Here is a 23,014-nt window from a genome sequence, read left to right as displayed (position 1 = left end):
TCACTGGAAACTGTCTGCATACATATTTATTGCACCTCGTTCCTGAAATCCGACGTCGCCTGGATTAACTGTTCTAGAAACAGATGCTCCGTTTCCGAGGCAACTTGTAAAGGGAGAGCAGGATTTAGGAGCGTCCAGAAAACGGTTCCAGCTGTCTGCATCTGTCTGGCAGTAATTGAGTTTAGGAAAAAAACGACTTCTGTGTCCATTTGAAGCTGTAAATATGAAGTTGTGTTCAAATGCAAATTAGAAAAGTGGGATATGTCACATAAAGTGTGGAGCTGTTTACTTTGACTGTAAGCAGAAACCGGTTGTTTGTTCTCGGCTTGACTCAAGTCATCATTTCTGGGAATTGTCCCGCGAGGAGTTAACTGTTGACTTTAGTCATCAGAAGCTATTGTCAGGTCCCAAGAGGCAAATTTGGAAAATAATTGTGTTGACAGAGGAGAGTTCCTAAAAATAGGCACCGACTGTGCTGATTAGCGCACCCGAGCAACCCTGAGGGGGCGATAGGGAGTTAAATACAGCTAATTAAAAAAAATACTATAAATATGTGCAGCCTGTTCAGAAACTGCTCACACAAAGCAGGTCATGCAAACACAATCAGGAAACCGATAACAGGATAATGAGTTCAAGATTCAAGAGCTGTTGAGGGGAGTCTAAAGTCTGCGTAAGTCCTCTTGTGTCCAGATCTTTGATTGTTCACTCCGTCGGGTTACCCGACTAGTCTGGGGTGAAACGGTGTTTTCTAAATTAAAAACAGATGTTGTGGACAACAAGCATGATGAAGAGATTTGCTTCCTTCTGCTTCACTCTTAAAACTCTCACAAAACCACCGGCTGGCATGACGTGGACACTGATCAGTGATTTGATCAGAAATGCTGTTTTATTTTTCTGCCTTTTATAATGGCTTGCTTGGAAATAAAGAGTTAAGCACTTTTGTTCCATCCTTTTCTACTTAAGTGCTTTCTATTTAACATTCACTCTCCGATGGACTCTTTGATGTGTTCATTGGAGAGTGAATGAGAGGGGTTCTTTGGTATGCAGACTGGAGCAGCCAGGAATCAAACCTCGGATCTTCCCATTAGTAGATGACCTCTAAATGTTTTGGAGAGTACAAATTTCAGTCTTCGTAATTCCCTCTGCGCACACAAACAGCACACTTAAAATGAAGTCGCCTGCAGCAGTTTGGTCATAAATCGTTCTGCGTTCAGCAAATGACAAACGTGCTCAAACAGGTGGAGATCAGTGGATTGACCTTGGTTAGAGGTTTGGGTATGAAAATGTGTCAAGTCTCTCGCTTGGCTTGGTGTAAAACGGGACATTTTGCACGTCATACAACTCTTCGTCTGTATAACATTTACGCAAATTCACAGGTGTGAAGAAACAAAGTATCACATTTAAGCTGTATTTTTAGGTATCATTTTCTTTTCTTTTTTATTAAAGAAAAAAAGAAAGAAAAATATTTATTTTTCTGACCTTTTACTTTCACTCACTACATGTTTACATAAATGACCTAACTTTCTACGCTTTACATTTTTAAATCAAGCTCATTATTTTGGGCTCAAAGGTATAATTTATAACGTTTATACCGGGCTGGAGCGAGCGCATACCGCTAGTGCTTCTGAAGAGGAGGAAGCACAAAGGGAGTAACATTTTTATTTTTTAAGTGTGAGGTCATTTTAAAAGTAGCGTTTCTATGGGCTCAACAAACACCAGCAAACACACAAACTGTCTGTGTGCAGTTTGTGTGTTTGCAGTGTGTCGCAAGCTAAAGGTCCAGCTGCTGTATTTCACAGGGAGACAAAAGAGTGTGAGATAAGTTGACTCAGAGATGGAGAAAGAGAAGTTAGGTTTCTCAGTGGTATTTGATAAACTGCAGATTTAAAGATTGCATGTAATGTAATCATTTTAATCACATATTGGATCTGTACATGACGTGTTTTGATAAAATATGTATATATTTTCATATTGTGAAAAATTCTGCAAAACAAACTAAGCTAACTCTGTGTTATTCAAGTGTTGCATGAAAATATTGGGTGGTTTAGTGCAGGAGAAATAGGTTAGTTTGCAGTATTGTGGTGAGTTTGACGCTCTGTGTTGGACTAATGCACAGAGGCTGTGGTGCTCAGGATCAATGTTGGGTTACATCAACTGCAGCAGAGATGAATTTGCATTTAAGCTCATGATGCTTTGATTCAGAAAGATTGGAGCTGAGCACATTCATTGGAATTGGTTAGACTTGAATGACATTTGTATTCTCACGTGCTTATATTGTATTATTAATATTGTTATTATTTTTTATTATAACATGTTTACAAATAGTTGGTTTATACCAAAAACAGTTGGTTTGAAAAAGAAAACAACAGGTTGTAGTGCAGGAGACAGAAATTCAGATAAATGGTCTCCACAGTGTGAGCTCAGCCTTCTCTGTACTCTTCAATTCATAGTTTACGGGTTGATCACAGAGTGTTATTCCAGATGTTGAGGCTTCTAAGGGTTTTTTTGTGTCTGATGTGCTGTTCAAGTAAAGAAGTAATGAAATTTCTTACTTAGAATTTTTAAATAAAATATTATAATATATAGAGAAAATTACTTTTACTTTAGTCTTTGTCAGTCTGGTCCCATTTGATCGGCCTTAATGGGCCCATTTATTAAAACTGGTATAACCTCAATGTCCACGTGGCAGTGAGACAACTGTCTTTACAAAGTGTACTCTCTGGTTTTGTATTTCTTGGGTTTTCCTAACCTGTGTCTGCAGCTAACACGTTGCTTTGATCGCTCCTGTGGTTCCTGCTATCTCTCTGTTTGACTTTTTTTGGCTGTTTTTGTGGTCTATATAGAGTCTATTTCACTTGCATTATGAGCTCCATATGCAGTGGGTTTGCATGCAAATGGCAGACTAACAATCAACTCCAGCCTCTTCCTGTATAACTGACTAGCTTACACATACCGGCACACAAAACACGAGTAGGCCTACTGTCGGCTTGGATGGGCGGTCTGCAGCCCGTCTACAGAGTCTTCCACTGTCCACCGTCTTAACATGATCAGAGAGTCCAGAGATGTTTAACTATCAACTTAAGCAACAAATGAAGTACACGCACACGTTTGTCGAAGAACCTACGCTGTCACAGACTGCAGTACTGTGCAGAAGTCTCAAACAAACACTCATTTCTTTATATTTTCCTACAAAAACAGTGAAAAAGGTCCATCAATTTATTGATCCGTATGGAAACATAACAAAGCCCTCTTTTCCACTTCTTCCGTGTACAAGTTGGCCACAATGGGTAAAACAGGGGAACCCATGGCACACCCATGTTTCTGCCTGAGTACTGACTCTTGTATGTGAAGTAGGTGGAATTAAGACACAGTTCCAAAAGCAAACACACGTGGTGGGTGAGTGGTCCTGTTGCTGAGGTTGGGGTCATCCTTTAATCTCTTACGAACTACCTCCACTGCTTCAGTGACTGGAATACAAGTGAAGAAAGATGTAACATTGTACGAGACCATCTCACACCTTCTCAACAATATCCAAGGTGTTCTGGATGTGATGTTCAGAGCTGCCTACCAGCGGGTTAACTTTGAGATGTTTTAGTTGATCAAGTTGATCATACAGACAATCGGTCTTAAAGGCGCACCCTGTTTATGTATCTTCGGTAAACCGTACAGACTTGGCGTAGCTTCCCCTGAGTATAGCCTGTCAGTAGCATTTCCTCAAGCCAGTAGAACACGAGTTCCTGGGTCTTGTTTCAGGGGCTCATAAGTATTTTTGTTGCTGAGAGTGACAAAATTTTCTCACAATCGTCTCTATGGTTTAGACGAGGGTAAGTGACTTCCCTTCCTCTGTGGTGATGTTGGATGCTGAGGGCTTTGCATTGCTGAGAGAGGCCGAAACTTTTGTCCACAGTTTCTTCTTCCACGTCTGTGACGTTATTTTTTCAAACTGCTGTTTCTGTGGCTGTAATCAGTTCTGCTAGTGGGATTTTTCTCTACATCACAGCAAAGTTCAATTCTTCACAGATTTGCTGTTTTCTGAGTTCAAAATTCTATAAATTGTGACAATACGCCCAACACCGCTTCTCCAGACAACCCCAAACCGTGACAGAGCCTCCACCGTGTTTGTAGACACTCACTGTTGTGCCTCTCTCCTGGTCTCATCCATACATACTGACAATGATTTGAGCCAAAAATTTCAAATTTGGATTCAAATCCATGAGATCTTCAGTCCAGTTCTTGTGTAGTTTGGCACATCTCAGCCTTTTCTCCCTGTTTGCCTTCTGTAAGCTGGTTGACAGTCACTCTTCCACTGAGACCATTTCTGATGACGGGAATAATCATCAGCTGAAGGGTCAGATGCATCTCTCACGTTCTGTGCCATGCCTTTGCTGGATTTGTTCTCAAAGACGTGACTTTCAGATACCATTCACTTGGCCCATTTCCACAGGATGCTGAGACACGCCTTCTTTTCAACTAAAGGATTTTGGAAATCATCTTGTTGGTGCAAACATTTTGTGTCTGTCAGACTGTGTTATCTTTGACATTTTGTTCTACATTCAGTTAAAGAAATGGAAACATGTGTTTTTGTGACAGGCTGCTAGTGCCTAAAGATACAATGACAAATTGCTCCTATTCTTGTTTTTGCTGTTATGTGTTGCTTCTGTACTCTTTATGTGTGCTGACGTTATCCCTCCTGTCTCCGGTGACACCAATACATTTGATGCCAGAGTAGATTATTACTGACGTGTTTTCCTCCATACAGACTTCTTTTGTTAACAAAGTGAGAAAATCTCTCATATTTGCATCTCTAATGTTCCTGTGTAAATTTATAAATAAAAGGACTACAATGGAACGCTATGGAAATAAGCTTCCAGTGAACGCTTTTATAAGTGGACTTTCTATCAGGATGTTTCCTGGTGACCTAAGAGCACCGGGATGTTTCCTGGTGACCTAATTTGAATGAGTTGATCTCTCATTATCTTATATGGGGCGTGATTATGTCAGCTTTCATATAAACTGTCTGCTCGTAAGCTGACTGAAGTACAGACTTTCATTGCAAAAGAAATAAGTAAAAGCTTTAATTGAAGGGGTTTAACAATCATATTGCATTAACTGTTTAGGGCAGGGGTAGGGAACTCCAGGCCTCGAGAGCCGGTGTCCTGCAGGTTTTAGATGTGTCCTTGATCCAACACAGCTGATTTAAATGGCTAAATTAGCTCCTCAACATGTCTTGAAGTTCTCCTGGTAGAGTGTGGACAAATATAAACACTTAAAAACTAAAAAACAACACAAGTTGTTACATATCTACAATGCAGCATTAAAACAAACCAGAATCTGACGTAGATTTAAATGGAATAGTTTCCCTGTATTTGGAGTTCATTTCAACACTTTTAAGTTCTCAAAGGCTGTGTCCCAATTAAGAGACAGCACGCTTGAAGTACGCATTTTAAGTGCGGTTACGTCACCGCCACGCGACGACGGCTGTCCCAATTCGAAGTGTGCTTCAAATGCATCCAAATGCGCTGTCGATTTCTATGGGCTCAAAATGTGGTCATAAATATTTTGTACTTGTAAAAAAGATTTGTATGTGTAAAAAAGATTTGTGTGTGCGTAAAAAAGATTTGTGTGTGGACTTAGAAAAAAAAAAAACCCTGCAAGTTACAAGTACGGATTTTGACCCTCAAAATCCGTACTTGTAACTTGCTGGAGCCTGGAGCTGCAGCTGCAGCCTATCCCAGCTGTCATAGGGCGAGAGGCGGGGTACACCCTGGACAGGTCGTCAGTCTGTCATAGGGCCAACGCACAGGGACAGACAACCATTCGCACTCACACATTCACACAATGGCAATTTGGATTTTCCAATTAACCTATCCCCTCAAGCTGCATGTCTTTGGACGGTGGGAGGAAGCCGGAGTACCCGGAGGGAACCCACGCAAACACGGGGAGAACATTCAAACTCCACACAGAAAGCCCCCGGCCTGATGTTGGAATTGAACTCAGGACCTTCTTGCTGTGCGGCAACAGTGCTAACCACCGTGCCTCTCTCTCTCTCTCTCTCTCTCTCTCTCTCTCTCTCTCTCTCTCTCTCTCTCTCTCTCTCTATATATATATATATATATATATATATATAATCTGACAATACTATATTTACATTGCCACAGTGAGATGAACAACATTAACAACATGAACTAATTGTTATTTACTGACTAATCTTAAATGACTGTTCAGCACAGAAATGAAGCCCAACAAGCATGTTTTACAGTCCCGTGGTCTCAGCCTCAGATACTCAACTAAAGTGATGTCATGACAAAAATGAATGACCAACAAAACATTTTTCTCCTTCATTTCTGTCAAACAAAGCTGTATGTAACGTGTCTCGCGGTTAGCATCATGGTTGCTAGGCAACCTGAACAGCGCGACGAAGCGTATACCGTCCCATTTCCAGTGTTGGGGAGTAACGGAATACATGTACCGCCGTTACGTATTTAAAATACAAAATATGAGTAACTGTATTCCGTTACAGTTACCGTTTTAAAAGGTGGTATTCAGAATACAGTTACTTTGTTGAAATAAATGGATTACACTGCGGTACTTTCCTGTTTCATTTTGTCGCGGGTCAGGACTGTTTGGGTTTTGTTTGACAGCTACGTTCTGTTGTTCCAGGCGGCAGCGTTACGGTTGCCATGGTTACAGGGCGACGCTCTCTCTCTCTGCGACTGTGTGCTTCCTGGGTGAGAGAGCGCCTTTTCGTTGTTGTTGTTGTTGTTGTGGTGCTAAGCTAACAGGCTGAATGCTACAAGCATAGCTCTAAAGAATGTAGCATCATGGGCAGTGTAGACCGTGTTGCAGGGAGAATGGACTGCCATACACGTTATGGGTCTGTGAGCGCGAGGAGGGAGAAAAAGGGGAGTGGAAAGGTACGAGTTGTCATCGAGCAAAAACGGGAGCTGGAAGCATGTAAATATAATAATAACCACTGCAGCCAAGAAGAGAGCCTGATGAGCCCAGTTGTAAGTAAGCTATTAAGACTCGACTGTTCGTGTTTTCCTCCGAAAACAATAAGTTCCGTTGGAGCAGTCTTTCAATGCCTCTCTCTGTCTCTGGCAAGCAGAGTTGACCCACACAACAAAGCTATTAAAGCTATTTTTCGGCTACGAGCCGACAGGGACCCCGCCGTATTATGCTGGGCTTACACTGTGCGATTTTTTCAGTCGCGCGATTCAGCTCCTGCTCAAACTGTACGATTGACTCGCAGGGGTTAGAAGTTCATAGGTCACGATGCAGGGTCTCTGATGCGACCTGAGTGCTCACACTGTGCGTCCATAAAATGAAGGTTATGACAGAAATTCTGTCGCTCGCTCTCCCTCTCTGTCTTTCACTCACACAGACACGCCACCACCACCATCAACTTTGCTAAATTGCTAATGAAAAACACTGATCAGCCAGCTGTGATTGAGCAGCAGTGTAGATCCAACTATTTTCAAGGTTGTTGTGGTCGTGATAATTTTGTGAGGCCACATCGAAAAGGCTCGGATGAGCTTTCCAAAGTTCTACAAGTTGTGCCTCCATCGCTTGTGTCCAGATCACACGCTGCACTGCCATGCTGCGCCGTCTTTTTCGCTGACATTTGTGTTTGCGCGTGCGCAGTGTGACAAACTGCGGTGACACCCTCACGACCAAGCGATTGATGATCGGGAGCTCGTCGTGAGGTGTTAATCTCTTCTCGTTACCCCACGTATACTACACGATGCACGACGCACGATGAAGGCCAAAATCGGGCCGATCGCCAAAACGGTCGCACGACTCAAAAATCGGCTCAAAATGGGCCAAAAATCGCACAGTGTAAGCCCAGCATTAGTCAGAGGTCCCTTTACTACAGTTCGGAGTCGCGGACCTTCAGTAATAGTAATGAATCACACAGCAATCGTACATTCACGTTGTTGTAAAAAGCATGATAACATATTAAGTATTCCAAAGTATTCAGAATACGTTACTGTCATTGAGTAACGTAACGGAATACGTTACAGAATACATTTTGGGGCATGTATTCTGTAATGGAATACATTTTAAAAGTAACCTTCCCAACACTGCCCATTTCACAAGCCTTTCACTTCCGCACTTCTCGTACGCGTACTTCAAGCGTTCAGTCTCTTGGGACACAGCCAAAGTGTGATACGTGTACCACTGGTGGTACGTGGGCTCCCTCTAGTGGTACATAGGAACGCCCCAAACATTTTTTTTAAAGATTAAATAATATACCATGTTCTGATCACTTGTTACATCCCGTGTATGACAGTTCAAATAAATAACATTCACATAATAAAATTGTGTGTAAACAGGCATATATTACTGTACTGGTGCAATAAAAGTACTTTTTGAAGTACAATTCTCCAAACACTTACATTTACTCAAGCAGGGTTAGGGGTTGCCACCTCAGCATGCAGTCTAGTTCTATAGTCTTGCTAATGACCTACTATTGTTAATCAGCTGTTTCAGCACACTGGACCTCAAGGACTGAAGTTTGACACCCCTGATCTAGAGTCTCATAGATTTCAATTTGTTCACTAATTTTAAGTTTAAAACACGAGTACTCTGCTGCTAACATTGAGCTCATCTTGCTGCAGGGATACCACTAGGTGGAATTGTTACATAAGCTCTACTGCAAGCACTCGCACCACTATGCATCTCTTCATGTCTATGAATGTCAGTTGCAGCACTTAAACCAGTTCAAAAAAAATCCTGTTATTAAAAAAAAAAAAAAAAAAAAAAACCCAAACAAAAAACAGTATAAAGCCAGACACCAAAACAAAAGTTGCTCTAAGTTAACTTAAGTTTATTAAGACATTCATATAATCCAAGAGGAGGAAATCTGAAAAGTAGTCAAGGAGGGGAACGGGCAATATACTCTGGTAAGGGTAAAACCACGTCAGCAAAATATAGCCAACCAGTGAGGGATTCTGATATATAGCAAGTGGGATAAAAAAAAAAAAAATATATGGTACATTTAAATTAAACACATTCACGAAGATAAACAAAAAGCAAGTGAATCCTACAGTATAACATGACAAAAGCCTCTATTAAGCAGGCCCACGATACATCGCACATATGTTAGCATAACATAATTTGCAGACTTTATACAGCACTTATACCTTTTAGTCCACAAGTAAGTTACTAAATGGTGGAGAACATCGAATACACGCATCTTAAGTGAACATGGAAAGAAATACCTGATAAGAACCTTAATGCTTATAGACCCCATGGCTTTGCAGCTCCAACCAATCAACTGTCAAGGTCAGAATCTACAACTGTCCAAGAGGGACCACCAAAGAAGTCACCTCGCTTTTAACACATACCAAAATTCTGATCGAAGGTTTAGCATTGAGAAGTTTTTTTTCCCCTCGAATAATAAGCACAATGCAAGTGGACAATCGCTATCACTGCGTTTAAAACAAAAAGAAAAATCTCAGGGCTCAAATCAGGTCGGCCACATTCATAGGCATCTCCTCCACGGTTGTATTGTAAAACGTCTCAATGTCACGAAGAATCCTCTTGTCCTCCTCAGTCACAAAGTTGATAGCAACTCCTTTTCTGCCAAAACGGCCACCGCGACCAATTCTGTGGAGGAAAATTGGACCATGTTAGACTCAGAGAGGCAACAACAGAGCACATTCTTCCAAAGAAACTCAACTCACCTATGAATGTAGTTCTCACGGTTTGTGGGAAGGTCATAGTTAATGACCAGGGAAACCTGCTGTACATCAATTCCACGAGCCTGGTGTGGGAGGGGAGAAAAAGACATGTTCAATTTAACTCCTTAACAGACAGACTGATGAAGACTGCATATTATTAATGTTGCTCGCGAATAAGTAACAGATTCCTACGTTAAAAGAACCCATTGTGGAGAACGAGCCCTAATCTCCCAAAAGTTTCGACTGCTTGGTCATTTCAGGACTTTTGCAGGATTAAAAACATTTTGGGTTGTAACGTCACAGATGATCATGAGTGTTGATCACACTTACCAGAAGATCAGTAGTGATCAACACTCTGCTTGAGCCAGACCTAAACTCCCTCATAATCACATCACGCTCCTTCTGGTCCATGTCACCGTGCTGCAAATGGAAAATATAGATTAATACTGATGAGCAAAAGCATTTGCTTGCACCAACATAAGATTCAAGCAGGGAGAGGACGTGTCATACCAGAGCAGAGACGGTGAAGTCTCTAGCATGCATCTTTTCAGTCAACCAGTCGACTTTTCTCCTGGTGTTGAGGAAGATCACAGCCTGTGTGATTGTCAGAGTCTCATACAGATCACAGAGAGTGTCCAACTTCCACTCCTGGAAACAAACACGAGGTTATGAGATGTAAAGCACTGTTAACTGAAAAACATCAACATGAAGTCACAGCAGAATCCTGTAGTTTAACATCTACCCCACTTCCATGTTAAATGAGGAGCAGCTATTGTGTAACACAGGATTTCGAGACAAAGGAAACTGGACATTAAGAAAGAGGTCCCTCCTAGCCTCATTTCCAATACCATGCCTTTGATCTCCTTCTCTGGTGTACCCATGCTTACACGGCCACATGAGCTAAACCTGTGAGGCTTGGCTCCTGCAGTTTCAGCAGGGTGCTTTAGAGAGAAGGGAAATTAAAACATTCACAGTGGTACAAGATTATCAGCAGAAATCTTACCAACCTCTCGCTCCACATTAATGTAGAACTGCTTGATACCCTCAAGGGTAAGCTCTTCTTTCTTCACCAAGATGCGAACGGGATCTCGCATGAACTTCTTAGTTACCTCCAACACATCTGCTGGCATTGTGGCTGAGAGCAGGACCACCTGAAGAAGCAGCACTACATGTTACACCACCCCCCCCAAAAAAAAAAAAATCAACATAAAATTTGTTACAAGCGTATTAAAAGACAATGCCAATTGTGGCACTTGACCTTGAGATTGCAGCCAAAGAACATTAAGAAAGAGGTTCGACCACATCTCATTTTCAGTCAAGTGCACAATAATCTGCTTCCACGTAAAAAATCTGCTATCATCATTGCATGAAACAGAAAATCTGGATCACACAATTATAGCAGACCTCTGTTGATGCAGAAGGGCATCTTATTTGTTCTCTGGTGTGCGTTGGTTTCTTACTTGAATGTTTGTGCTCAGTTTCTGGAAGATCTCATAGATCTGATCCTTGAAGCCGCGACTCAACATCTCATCGGCTTCATCCAGAACAAACATCTTGATCCATTTTGGAGCTGCAGAGAAATGTCATGTTTGTTAGCAAACATATCACCAATCCGAGCTTCCAGTAAGCAGGACCTGTAATACTTACACAGGTGCTTCCTGTTCAGCATGTCGTACACACGTCCAGGTGTGCCCACCACTATGTGAGGGGCCTCGGCCTGGAGCTTCTGTATTTCACTACGGAGATTGGTCCCTCCAATGCAGGCATGGCAGGTTGCCCCCATGTAGTCACCCAAAGCCAGAATTACCTTCTGGATCTAAGAAGGGGAGATGGGACAGAAGAACTTGTTTAAGATAATGTGGCACAGAGAGCCAGACAAGACTCGCAAACTGCAGAAAAACTGTTTAAAGTGATCAGTAGAGTAAAAGAAACTCTCCATTTCAAGAGTCAGTCCCGAAAGATGGTATGCCATCACATCACTCAGTTTTTCACAGAAAAATTCGAAAGCATTTCACCTTTCAGACCAATGTAGCCACGGACAGAGACTACATTAGCTTAAGAAGATACTCGTCAAATCTTTTGGAATTTGAACAAATCTTTAAAAGATTGTACCTTAGGATCTGAATTAGTGTCCTCAGTACGCTGCTTAGGTCTGAGGTACTGCTGAGGTTTATGGTGACCTCAGGAACAGCATACCTGCTGAGCCAGCTCTCTAGTCGGAGCCAAAACCAGAGCCTGAGTCTCCTTCTGCTCAATATCCAACTGCTGCAAGATAGAGATGGCAAATGTGGCTGTCTTGCCAGTTCCAGACTGGGCCTGAGCAATGACATCATAGCCTGACAGTAAGGGGAAAAAATTATTTTAAGTACATATATTTGTTTCTCAAAACAGAAACAGGCTAAACAACAAAATCATCCTTTGCAAGATTTGACTCATTAACTAATCATTTTACAGTACTGAGTGATCAGCATGAAACAAACTTATCCCCATGTTTTGGGTAAGTCCCGAAAGATGGTAGACCATCATTTCACTCAAACATCTACAATCCTATTCTGAGTTTAAAAAGAAAAGTGTCTGTACCTTTGATGCAAGGGATGATGGCCCTCTGTTGAATGGCAGATGGTTTTTCAAAACCATATGCGTATATGCCCCTGAGAAGAGTCTCCTTCAGGTTCATATCATCAAAGTTGTCTGTAATCTCATTCCAGTTGCTCTGAATTTTGGGAAAGACAGTACATGGGTGAATTAGTACTTCAATGATCCAGTTACAGCCAAAAATATAGTGCCAGTGCTTGTATTTCGCCATACTACTTACCTCGATGACACCATCAGGCTCCATTCCATCTGGTCCCCCATGGTCTCTATCTCTTGAGCTGTTGGAAATGAAACACTCTTCAATTTTTACATAAAATGTGACCTTAAAAATAAACTGAACGCATGCTCGTTTCTTCCAGGCGTCATTTAATGTGAAGGCCTGCTGCTCACTCATCTCCAACAATAAGACCGCCTATTTCGCGCTCAGGGTGAGAAACTAAAACACAGAAATTACGTTAGATATGTAGTGAGATAGTCAATCGTAGCCTGGGTTACGCCCCAGCGATCTAGTTCCACAGTCTGGAGGTTCACTGAGCGCACGTGTCAAATTGCACGAGCCGGGCTCCACTGCTAGTCCCTCATAAAATGGCCGCTTACGTAACCTCCAAAGATTTGAGGCTGGCTCCTTATACCCACTGTGGTCCCCGGTAACTCAAGATTAAAATTACATCTGTACACTTTGGATGTACCTCAACATGGAGCTCCGCTTCGCTCACCGTTAGCCAATATGTCGGACAGTTGGGCCTGTACTGCCAACGGTGGCTTCTTCTGAGGCCTACATACAGCCTGGACCGACGACTCTCAATTTGGATAATCCCCAGCTACAATAGTAAACAAAGGGTTCTACTAATCACTACAAAGTCCTGGTATACTTTGAGTATGACGTGGCCAAATATTAAACATTTAAAGCAGAATGCTTTTAAAAGCAGTTTGGAACTACGGTGTGTAACGGAGCAGCTAGCGTCACATAGCTAACAGTTAGCCCCAGCGGTTGGGGCCTAGTTAGCTATTTAATAACTAATTTTGCATAACACTAACTGCAAACCACTTTCTCGAGGTTAGACGCAGATAAATATTCAGCGTCGTTTAAAAAAAAAAAAAAAAAAAAACTCGCCCAAACGTATTCTCTTACCTGTTGTAATCAGCAGAATCGCTAGACATGATCCGTTCCCAACTTCAGCATGCGAGTGGAAAGATCGCTGCTCGAGAATACAACTGCATTTATGGAGCCGGACTATTTTCACCGACAAACTCAGTGCCCAATTTGGCTGACAATAAAATATTAGTTGACTGACTTAATGTTTGAATCACATTTTATTTAACACACTACTTATTGTGTTCAAATATGTCTTTAGATAAACAATAAAATGTTAAAATTGTTCCAGACTATATTCCTCGGCGGAAGGATATTGCAGTAATAGTGGGTGCTCGGGCTCGCTACCGTGTCTCTGATAGGTCAAAACTCGCTCTGACAAGTGTTGTGCAACATTTTTGGAGAGAAGGTTTGCATGAGGCCCATGCAAGCGGGGTTCAAGAAATAAAATGAAGTTTACTACCACACAGGCAGAGCTAACCGAGGCTTTGCTGTCCAAGTGTGATTATTAAATAACTTTTAATTGGCATAGAGTTTAAAAAGGGACAATGCTGCAGTTTCTGTGTCTTTGACACACTTGCTGTTCCATATTTATCAGTTATGTGTAGTGTTTGAGGCAGGTTTAAACAATTAAAGTACACAGTCACTTCCATATGTGGAGTGACAGATATAGAAGTGGTATCTTGCATATTGTAAGGAAAGCTGATTGGACAGGCAAACTTGTCATAACAATAACTGCTTTGGGGAAAGTGTGGGGAGAAATCTGGAGAAGGCTTCTTCTTGGCATATCATTCAGTAGATTTCTGCTACCTGCTGGACTTAAGCAACTGACAGTTTGTACGAACTAATTCTCTGTCAGTCTCTTGTGTTTCTTTATTCCAGAAATCAGAGACGTTACACAGAGGAGACACTCAAAGACTTATGAAAAAAGGACATTGGAAAGTACTGACAGCTAAGATTGGTTGTACTTATGTTAGGGTAAAAGTTAACAAGCCTTGATTTAAAAAAAAAAAATCAGATTTGACTGGAGAGTCTATACATGCAGTTTTTATCTCCTGGTGACCTTTGAGACGAAAGTTCAGTTAGATAATGCTTCAATTAGTCTCCACTGAGTCAGAGACTTGCTTTGATAAAGTTACCCAGTTTAGCTGAGCTAACACAACCATTTTCTCCCTGTGTCACCTCTCTACTTTCCACGTTTCACCTTCTTGGAGAAGTTCCTGATTTACTTGGAAGACCTTGGACTCTACTCTGGTTTAGACAATGTTAACTAGATTATTATGAGATTATTATTATAATACATATTTAGAGGATTATTCTCTAAATATGAGAGAAGCATACAATAATAATCAATTGTGAGGCACACTCACGTGACTGGATATAATATCCCTGTTTACTTTAAAAAACAAATTTAGATTCTGTATATTTAAGCCTTCCCCTACAGCAAAGCTGTTTTAATGGCCAGGTTTTATTTGATCTCTGGTAGTCGTGCTTGCATTGTTAGAAAAAGAAAGAGCATATTTCTCCCATATCAGCTTCTCTTCATTGGCTACCTGTTAAATGTAGACTCACATTTAATATTCTTCTCCTTACATACAAGATCTTGAATAATCGGGTCCCATTTTATCTTCAAGACCTTATATCACCCTAACAGAGCACTTTGCTCTCAGACTTGTGGTTCCTGGGATATTTAGTAGAATAGGAGGCAGAGCCTTTAGCTTTAAGGCCCCTCTTCTGTGGAACGGGACAGACACACTCTCTACTTTTTGATTAAGCTTATAGTAAGGGCTGGATAACTAACCCCAAACCTTCCCTTAGTTACACTTCACTGACTGTTTATTCTTCACACTCTCTATATGTTTATACATCACTTTGCATTTAATCAATAGTTATTTTTATGTTTGGCTCTCTCCCACAGTGTGTCTTTTGTCCTGTCTTCCTCCCCTCACGGCACATGGCCGCTCCTCCTTGAGCCTGGTTCTGCCTGAGGTTTCTTCCTGTTAAAAGGGAGTTCTCTGTCCCACTGTTGGGTCATTTGATTGTTGTTAAGCTTTTAGCTAAAACATTTGAGCAACTCTATGGACCATCCAGCAGTATCAGCGCACCACTCTTAAACCAGCACTTGTGATGACCTTTGACTCAGCCAATAAGAGGGAAACTTCATTCTTTCTTTTCTGCTAGAACCACAAACCACAAGTAAGTAGGGTACCATAATTCATATACTTAATATTAAGTGAAATTACTGTCTTATCAACAATGAAAAGGTTGTGGTACACATGTCAAATAAGATTACAAATACTTTATTCATCCACAAATGTTACAAAATTGCTCTGTTAAAGCAACCAACAACAAAAAGCTTTGCCTTTGTTCCAGTGTACAAAGGGAGCGGTTGGATTTTTCCTTTTTTTTCTTTAATTAAATACAGTGGAGATATGGTTTGAATTTCACAGATGCAGGCTTTTGGAAACTATATTAATGCACAATGGTGTAGTAGTTAGAGAAGAGTTCCTCCCCTGCTGAAATGTCCCTGAGCGACACTAGCACAACACACCGCAGACGCCTCTGTGTACCCTGGCTGTAGTTGACGTTAGGGAGATACTGGCGGAGCTCAATGGGAAACTTGTCTGGCAGGTCGTACTCCTGGTAGCACACGTTGGCAGGCCTCTCGTAGGAGCAGTTGTTCACATATTGACCCACAGCCAGGGGGTTATGGGGAGTGTCTGTCAGCCAGCTTGTGTCGCTGGTCAAATAAGGACCTATTCTGTCTCTTCCACTGCACGACTTGAACACCATCCTAGAGATGCCTTTGTCATTTCCATCAACCAGGATGCCATCAATGCATCTGAAAACAAAGGGGTTTCTGATGGACTGAAGAAGAATGGGCTCATAGGGTTGGTAAACAGTTCCGGGATACATTGCAACTGTTGCTCCTTTGGGTACAAATCCCTTGGTGACAAAGACTCCAGTTCCTGCGAAGGATAAAGTGCTAGGCTTCCGCTCAATGCAGAATCCCAGTGTCTGTAACATGGCATCCTGTCCGCACACCGGATCTCCTCCAACCTGCTCTGCTTCACTTGTTAGCTGCAGCATAAATGGAGTCTGGAACTGCCTCTGATGAAACCCATGTTTCCTGAACAGGGCTCTGAAGAGCGCCAGCAGGCTCCGTGAAACCTCCTCATCGGGGACTAGCTTATCTTTCGAGCGCTCAGTCACCTTCCGCAGTGTTTTCTCATTTTTAGACAGGTTGAAGACTACCCAAGGCACAAACCTGTGTCGGTAGGACTTCCATTTGTTCTGAAATCTTCGCAAAACAACTGTAAACATCCAGAGACTTGTTTGTATGTCGGACATTGAAGAACGAGGTTCTTTGGATGAATCGTCGAGTCGTTTCCGATAACTTGCTTCAAAATAAAAAAAACAAACACTTGTTGCTATTTCAAAACGTAGAACGAACTTTAAATTTGTTTTGCTTAAATATCTTTAGATATGTATTTTATGTTTGATAAGGAACAAAAATCGATAATTAACACTTCTGGAAGTTGTATAGGTTATAGGCTATAAATTGTATGCTCTTATTTTGAAGAGCTGTGATTCAACCGGAAAAACTTTTTACGCGACTTGTAAAAACTTTACGGGCACTAAGCCAGCTGGATGGGAGGAAGAGTAGCCCGGCAGTGACAAACATGGTATGAAATTACTCTTTTTTTATTTATTTTATTATTGTTTGTAGGGGCAAATATAACATGTACCCATTCACATAAACGTATAAAAACACATCTCTTCGGATTCATATCATAGTATTAAAACTGCTTTTAATACCTTAAATTCGCCTGAAATAATGAAAACAAACAGCCCCCTCTCCTTTAGCATTAGCTAAGTAGCTCACAGTGGGGCTAACCAACAAGCACAGTGAGCTAACTACGATTGCTATCATTTAAACACATAAAATGACAACTTTTAGATCGTTGTCGTGTGGAATGCGTAACTTTATCAGTAGTATTGATATTAAGACAAGGAAACCGCCAGTCAATACACTAGAAGTCGGTAAATGCAATCAGCATAGCATATCGCTGCTAGTTCCCTCTTACTGTGATTTAGATGTGTTTCGCCAGAGTTCACTGTAGCTAACAGCTAGCCTACCCTTTGTGGTTATTGAAGAGCGGCACGATTATTTCGTTCAGTACTGAGATAACGATTATTTATAATTTTTTCAATTACAGAATTGTTTTTATTGCAGTGCCACGTAAAGACACCGCCTTCATATCTTTGTATCAAAATACAAAAGTCACCTGAATTTAGTGCGCCTCAGAGAAGGAAAAACACTGTACCAAAACTTAATACAAACTTAAATCAGCAGTGCACTTCTTTCACATTTACATTGTGCTACATCCCTGTTAATTCAACTTTATAAATTACTCTTTGCAGAGACATCAGGTCTTTATTCACCTGGCCCATGTGCATTGCCTATAAGCAAAATCTAAAGTTTCTCACTCCATTCAGTGTACCTGCATGATGGATGTGAATAAAACTCGAAGCAGTGTACTTCACATATGGGAGATCCTATCTCTAGCAGCATTGCCACTTTAGGAAAGTAAATAAAGGAGATAAATCTTTTGTTTGTCCTGTATGTTTACCCTTTACCTGAAGCCTTTACTACTCACTATGTTTAGTGGACAGAAATATTTGGCCAAATAGAATCTTGATTGGCTGTTGATGTCAGCGTGTCTTTGTGAGCTGCATGGATGTGCAGACTATATTACTGTTATAAGGTAACAGTTATAATTGAGACACACAGGCACACGGTCAGGTGCTGATTTAGTGAGCATTTGATTTGCTTTTGCTCTGCGTTTTGTTGGTGAAGCACACATTTCAGTATTTGCAAAGTCACATTCATTTAATTGTGGGAGGCTAAAATCGTACTTGAGATTAAAATGTGATTAATTGAGCAGCCCTAGGTTATTGTGTGAAAATTCAGATGGTACGCTTTGCAGTGTTATTGTAATCTCCCATTCTGTGCAAGTCGCACAGGGAATTAATACGTGAAAAAATTACTCCATATTGTTGTTGCTGCCTCATACCTTCAGCTATTTGTGTATTTTGGCTATTTGAGTATGTGCCCTGTGTGTTGTGTCTGTGCAGAACAAGCTGAAGTCCTCGCAGAAGGATAAAGTTCGCCAGTTCATGATTTTTACACAATCCAGTGAGAAGACTGCAGTGACCTGCCTGGCACAGAATGACTGGAAGCTAGATGTTGCCACAGATAAGTTTTTCCAAAGTCCAGAGCTCTACATTTCAAATCTAAAGGGGGCCTTAGACAAGAAGAAGCTTGAGCAGCTGTATAACAGATACAGAGGTATAGAAAAAGCACCGCTATAATGTTTCCATTGGTTAGAAATTGTATACACAGCACAGGACTGAAATTAATACTCTGAATGGTTAATCAGTTAATTCATTTTTCTTGTTCTTAGATCCTCATGACGACAACAAAATAGGCATTGATGGGATCCAGCAATTCTGTGACGACTTGGGTTTGGACCCTGCCAGTATAAGCGTCCTTCTCATCGCCTGGAAGTTCAGGGCAGCAACACAGTGCGAGTTCTCGAAACAGGAGTTCATGGAAGGCATGACAGAACAGGGGTGAGAAAAACATTTTCAGATGGTAAAAGAAGAGGGGGGAAACTGTGTTCCTATGTGTGATGTGCAACAATCATTCAAACACTGGTGTAACTTTAAGTAAGACTGATGGGGTGGATTGTTGTGCAAATGCACGTATTCATTTAAAAATGCTTATTTTGTGATTTTATTTGGAGAAAGATGCAAACATATTTCCGAAATTGTTTGAGCACAGTAAATGTAAATAAAAACAGAATTTAGATTGGAAAAGTTTTTAAATGCTGTATTTCCTAAAAAAATAGAAAAAGACATCACACTAGAGGTTGAGTAGCAACAAATTTAATTGTTTTTTTTTAAATAATATCAAATTTGATATCAGCATCACATATCAAAGATTTTGGCACAGAGGCATAATTCCCACTGTGTTGCATCGCCTCTTTTTATGTCACCGTTAGTGCTCTTCAGCTCTCGCTTCATGTTAATGCGGTACGTGCTGACTGTGGGTTGACATTTTTGAAGTGAAAAAAAAAAATTCCTTTCCTGTAAAAATTGTCATCTGAACGTAGTATAAAAAATGGTCGCAGTTTCCTGGTCTGAAAAACCCGCATTCTTTTTAATGGCCTCTAGGAGGCGATAGAGGTGTTGCAAGAGAAGTTCTGGTCCCATGTGGAAAAACGGCTTTCTACTTGGACTTCTGGAAACAAGTTTCTGCTAAGCTCATGGGCTTAGCATTTAGCATTTCAGATCATACTGAATAAAGCATTGAGTGTTTTTTGCAAATTTTGGTCAATTTTAGTGTCAGAATGGACGATTGTCCAGGATGTGTCTGTTGACCACAACAACTTGTGCTTGATCAATCTTAGCCACGCCTTTATTCAATGTCCGTACATCTGAATGGGCCGCATATGTTGCTCCAAAACCTTCACGTAGCGTTAAGCATTAACGGTGCCTTCACAGATGTGCAAGTGATCCCTTCCGCATGCTCTAATGTGGCTCATGGGAGCCTTTTGCACACAATCATGTTAGTTAGCTGGGAGGTGTTCCACCAGGTGGTGTTTTGCGGGTTGCAAAGATTTTCTAGCTTTGTTCTTCTGGTCTGACCCATTTTTTAAAATTGTTTTTTTTAACTGTGTTGCTAAAGATAAACAACTAAATAAATAAAAATGAGCATATTGTTCAAAAAGTAATAAGAAATATCAGTCTTTATCTGATCTGATCCGATCCTCCTTATAGAGGCCAATCCCAAAAGTAAGGTCTCCTATTTTGTATTTCCTATGTATTTCGAAAACAATAGGAGACCTTACTTTTGGGGTTGCCCTCGTACATCAGTTTCATGTGGGGCTGAAACGATTCTGATGATTATTATATTTTGCTTTTATTTACATTTTACACACTGCCCCAACTTTTCTGGAAACGGCGACACCAAAGTAAAGTTCTGTGATAATTTACATTTTTATGCTATAAAATCACAACTGTAAAGGCTTCAGGGTCTGCTTGGACTTTGTCAGATATAAACCAGTTGCTACATTTTGCCGCTTCATTTTTAGCCACTGGACAGCAACAGTGTTTTGTTTTGTTTTTTATCCTTCTGCAGGTGTGACAGCATAGAGAAGCTAAAAGCTCAGCTGCCTAAGATAGAGCAAGAATTAAAGGACTCAAGGAAATTTAAGGACTTCTACCAGTTTACATTTAATTTTGCAAAGAATCCTGGCCAGAAAGGTTTGGGTAAGAATCCTTTTAATGCTCATTGGCTGTTTTTGTTTTCTTGGTTGAATTTCTTTTGATTGAATACTGTTTTTCTTACAGATTTAGAAATGGCAATTGCATATTGGAATTTAGTTCTCCCAGGAAGATTCAAGTTCCTGGACCTGTGGAACAAATTTTTAGTTGTAAGTTTACAATAAATAAATCATAACAAGGCTATGCTAAGTACGCAGGTATCATCGTTTCTCAGAAATAAACTTTGCTCCTCATCCTTTGCAGGAACACCATAAAAGATCGATTCCTAAGGACACTTGGAATCTCTTACTAGACTTCAGCACGATGATCACGGACGACATGTCGAATTACGACGAGGAAGGTTTGTAGATTTCTCGTTGGCAGTCATGTCTTGAAACGTGTTATTCAGAGTCAAATCGCTGAATCTGTTTTGCTTCTTCGATAGGAGCGTGGCCCGTCCTTATTGACGATTTTGTGGAGTTTGCGCGACCACACATCGGAACCAAAAGCACTGCAGTTTAAGGTCCGCTCTCACTGAAGTAACAGCCATGAGAGGTTTCTACAAAATCAGTGACTGGAGGACAGTGGAGTCACGCTGAGCTGGGAACTATGTTGCCTTTTCAACCCTCAGGACTGAAATATTTTACACAGCAGAGACTTTATATATATTATGTGTATGTACAAAAGGCATATCCGTTTGTTAGTTAACACGTGATAGTTTGAAACTTTTATCTAAAGTATTGGGCTTTTGTGTGCGCTCAAGCCAACTAGAGAGGAGTCTCCATTTGATCCCACGTGGGTCTCTGATGTGGTTGCACTCCGATACAGGTAGATATACACACTTGAACTGTAATGTAAACACAAGGGTTTGCAAAGAGGATGTCGTTCTTTAAATACTGAATTTTAATACTAGTGTGCATTTCCTGATTTTGGTTTTATATGTTTGTGTTACAAGTCAGTATCAAACATTGATTGTAATTTTTTAAATCATAATGCTGTTTGTTTAAACATGGATGCGTAAGGATAAAATAAATAATTCAGTTTGGTCTCTTTAAAGTTGCCAAGCCTCTGTGCATTTATACTTAGAAAGAGAAAATGAGACATTGAAAGTCAGTCTCTGTTTGGTTTATTGCCAAATACCCTCATTAACCTTTAGAAATGTCTTAATGTTTTATGGCACAAATCCAACAAGGTGCTAGAAACATTCCTCGAAGATTTTCATCAGGATTGACATGACGGCATGACAAAGATTTGCTGGCTTGATGATGAGAATCTCCTGTTCCACCACATTCCACTGGACTGAGTTGAGGTCATTTGAGTACAGTGAACTCATTGTGGTGTTCATGAAACCAGTTTGAGTCCAGGCAGTCTTTGTCATTGAACTGTAGCCAAAATTTCCTGTTACTGGCTGACGAGAGGCACCTGCTGTGGTCTAATGCTGCTGTAGCTCATGTAGTTTAAAGCTAGATGTGCTGTATGTTCAGAGTTGCTCTTCTGTACACCTTTGTTGTAACAAGGGGTTATTTGAGTTATTGTTGCTTTTCTATCAGCTGAAAACAATCTGGCCATTCTCCCATGACCTCTGACTTCAACGAGGCAGAGAACTGCTGCTCACTGGATATTTTCTCAGGAGATCAGCAGTTTCTGTAATGCTCGGACCAGCCTGTCTGGCACCAACAGACATGTCGCATTGAGAGTCACTTTAGTCCCCATTTTGATGCTTAGTTTTAACTTCAGTAGGCTGTCTTGACCATGTCTACATGATAAAATGCATTGAGTTGCTACTATGTGATTGGCTGATTTTTAAATATTTACATTAAGGAGCAAATTTGATATGTGATGCCATGTTTTATGATCGGCAGGTTAATGTCCCCATAACTATTAGAAGCTTCTTTAAGTTTGAGGTTGTTACAACTTAACGGACCTGTGGTTTTAGGTAAATCCAACTGATTCTCATACAGCTGTTTCCTAAAATAGTAATTAATCAGTTAGAGAATTAGAGAGGTAGGCTATAATATGCTTAGTTGAAACGGGTCATTGGATTTTGTATTATTCTTTTAACATCACTGATGGAGATGTCAACTGAGATGGCAATTCAAGCAGAAGCTGAAGCACATCTCAAAGAGGAAGAGAAGTGATAAAAATGGAAACAAATTTGACGTCACTTTTCATTTAGTTAATTCAGAAGATCATTTTCTTTATATGCAAGTTTCATTCTACATATTCAAACTTCATTCCATATATTCAAGTGTACTTCTATGGGTGCTTCACTGTAGTCTCGCGTTATTTACTTCCGTTGACGCGTTTA

The 23,014-nt window shown here is 40.7% G+C and overlaps 3 protein-coding genes and 4 non-coding genes across 7 annotated transcripts; 1 reads left to right on the top strand and 6 right to left on the bottom strand.

Annotated features, from left to right (window-relative positions):
• Positions 1–8,813: 8,813 nt before the first annotated feature.
• Positions 8,814–13,564, bottom strand: eif4a2 (eukaryotic translation initiation factor 4A2). Its single transcript, XM_004570494.3, has 11 exons — positions 13,414–13,564; positions 12,502–12,559; positions 12,267–12,399; positions 11,883–12,022; positions 11,334–11,502; positions 11,147–11,256; positions 10,694–10,837; positions 10,197–10,334; positions 10,017–10,106; positions 9,690–9,769; positions 8,814–9,612 (listed from the first exon to the last, which is right to left on the bottom strand). The coding sequence occupies exons 1-11, from the start codon at positions 13,440–13,442 to the stop codon at positions 9,468–9,470; spliced, it is 1,236 nt and encodes a 411-aa protein (XP_004570551.1). The 5' UTR covers positions 13,443–13,564; the 3' UTR covers positions 8,814–9,467.
• LOC111501235 (small nucleolar RNA SNORA81) lies at positions 10,459–10,642 on the bottom strand. The gene has a single exon (XR_002721439.1). It is a non-coding gene; the product is annotated as a small nucleolar RNA SNORA81 (small nucleolar RNA).
• LOC111501236 (small nucleolar RNA SNORA81) lies at positions 10,929–11,109 on the bottom strand. The gene has a single exon (XR_002721440.1). It is a non-coding gene; the product is annotated as a small nucleolar RNA SNORA81 (small nucleolar RNA).
• Positions 11,594–11,668, bottom strand: LOC111501238 (small nucleolar RNA SNORD2). Its single transcript, XR_002721441.1, has one exon. It is a non-coding gene; the product is annotated as a small nucleolar RNA SNORD2 (small nucleolar RNA).
• Positions 12,145–12,219, bottom strand: LOC111501239 (small nucleolar RNA SNORD2). The gene has a single exon (XR_002721442.2). It is a non-coding gene; the product is annotated as a small nucleolar RNA SNORD2 (small nucleolar RNA).
• Positions 13,565–15,658: 2,094 nt separating the features above from the next.
• On the bottom strand, positions 15,659–16,762 carry setd9 (SET domain containing 9). The gene has a single exon (XM_004570495.4). It carries the CDS (start codon positions 16,723–16,725, stop codon positions 15,847–15,849), a length of 879 nt encoding a protein of 292 aa, XP_004570552.1. The 5' UTR covers positions 16,726–16,762; the 3' UTR covers positions 15,659–15,846.
• A 190-nt stretch (positions 16,763–16,952) lies between these two features.
• On the top strand, positions 16,953–21,765 carry dcun1d1 (DCN1, defective in cullin neddylation 1, domain containing 1 (S. cerevisiae)). The gene is made up of 7 exons (XM_004570496.4): positions 16,953–17,060; positions 18,514–18,727; positions 18,843–19,011; positions 20,582–20,712; positions 20,794–20,876; positions 20,971–21,067; positions 21,152–21,765. Exons 1-7 carry the CDS (start codon positions 17,058–17,060, stop codon positions 21,226–21,228), a joined length of 774 nt encoding a protein of 257 aa, XP_004570553.1. The 5' UTR covers positions 16,953–17,057; the 3' UTR covers positions 21,229–21,765.
• The last annotated feature ends 1,249 nt before the right edge of the window (positions 21,766–23,014 follow it).

The sequence above is a fragment of the Maylandia zebra genome, linkage group LG18 (assembly GCF_041146795.1).
Source record: "Maylandia zebra isolate NMK-2024a linkage group LG18, Mzebra_GT3a, whole genome shotgun sequence".
NCBI classification, from domain to species: domain Eukaryota; kingdom Metazoa; phylum Chordata; class Actinopteri; order Cichliformes; family Cichlidae; genus Maylandia; species Maylandia zebra.
This window is presented reverse-complemented; position numbering and strand designations above follow the sequence as displayed.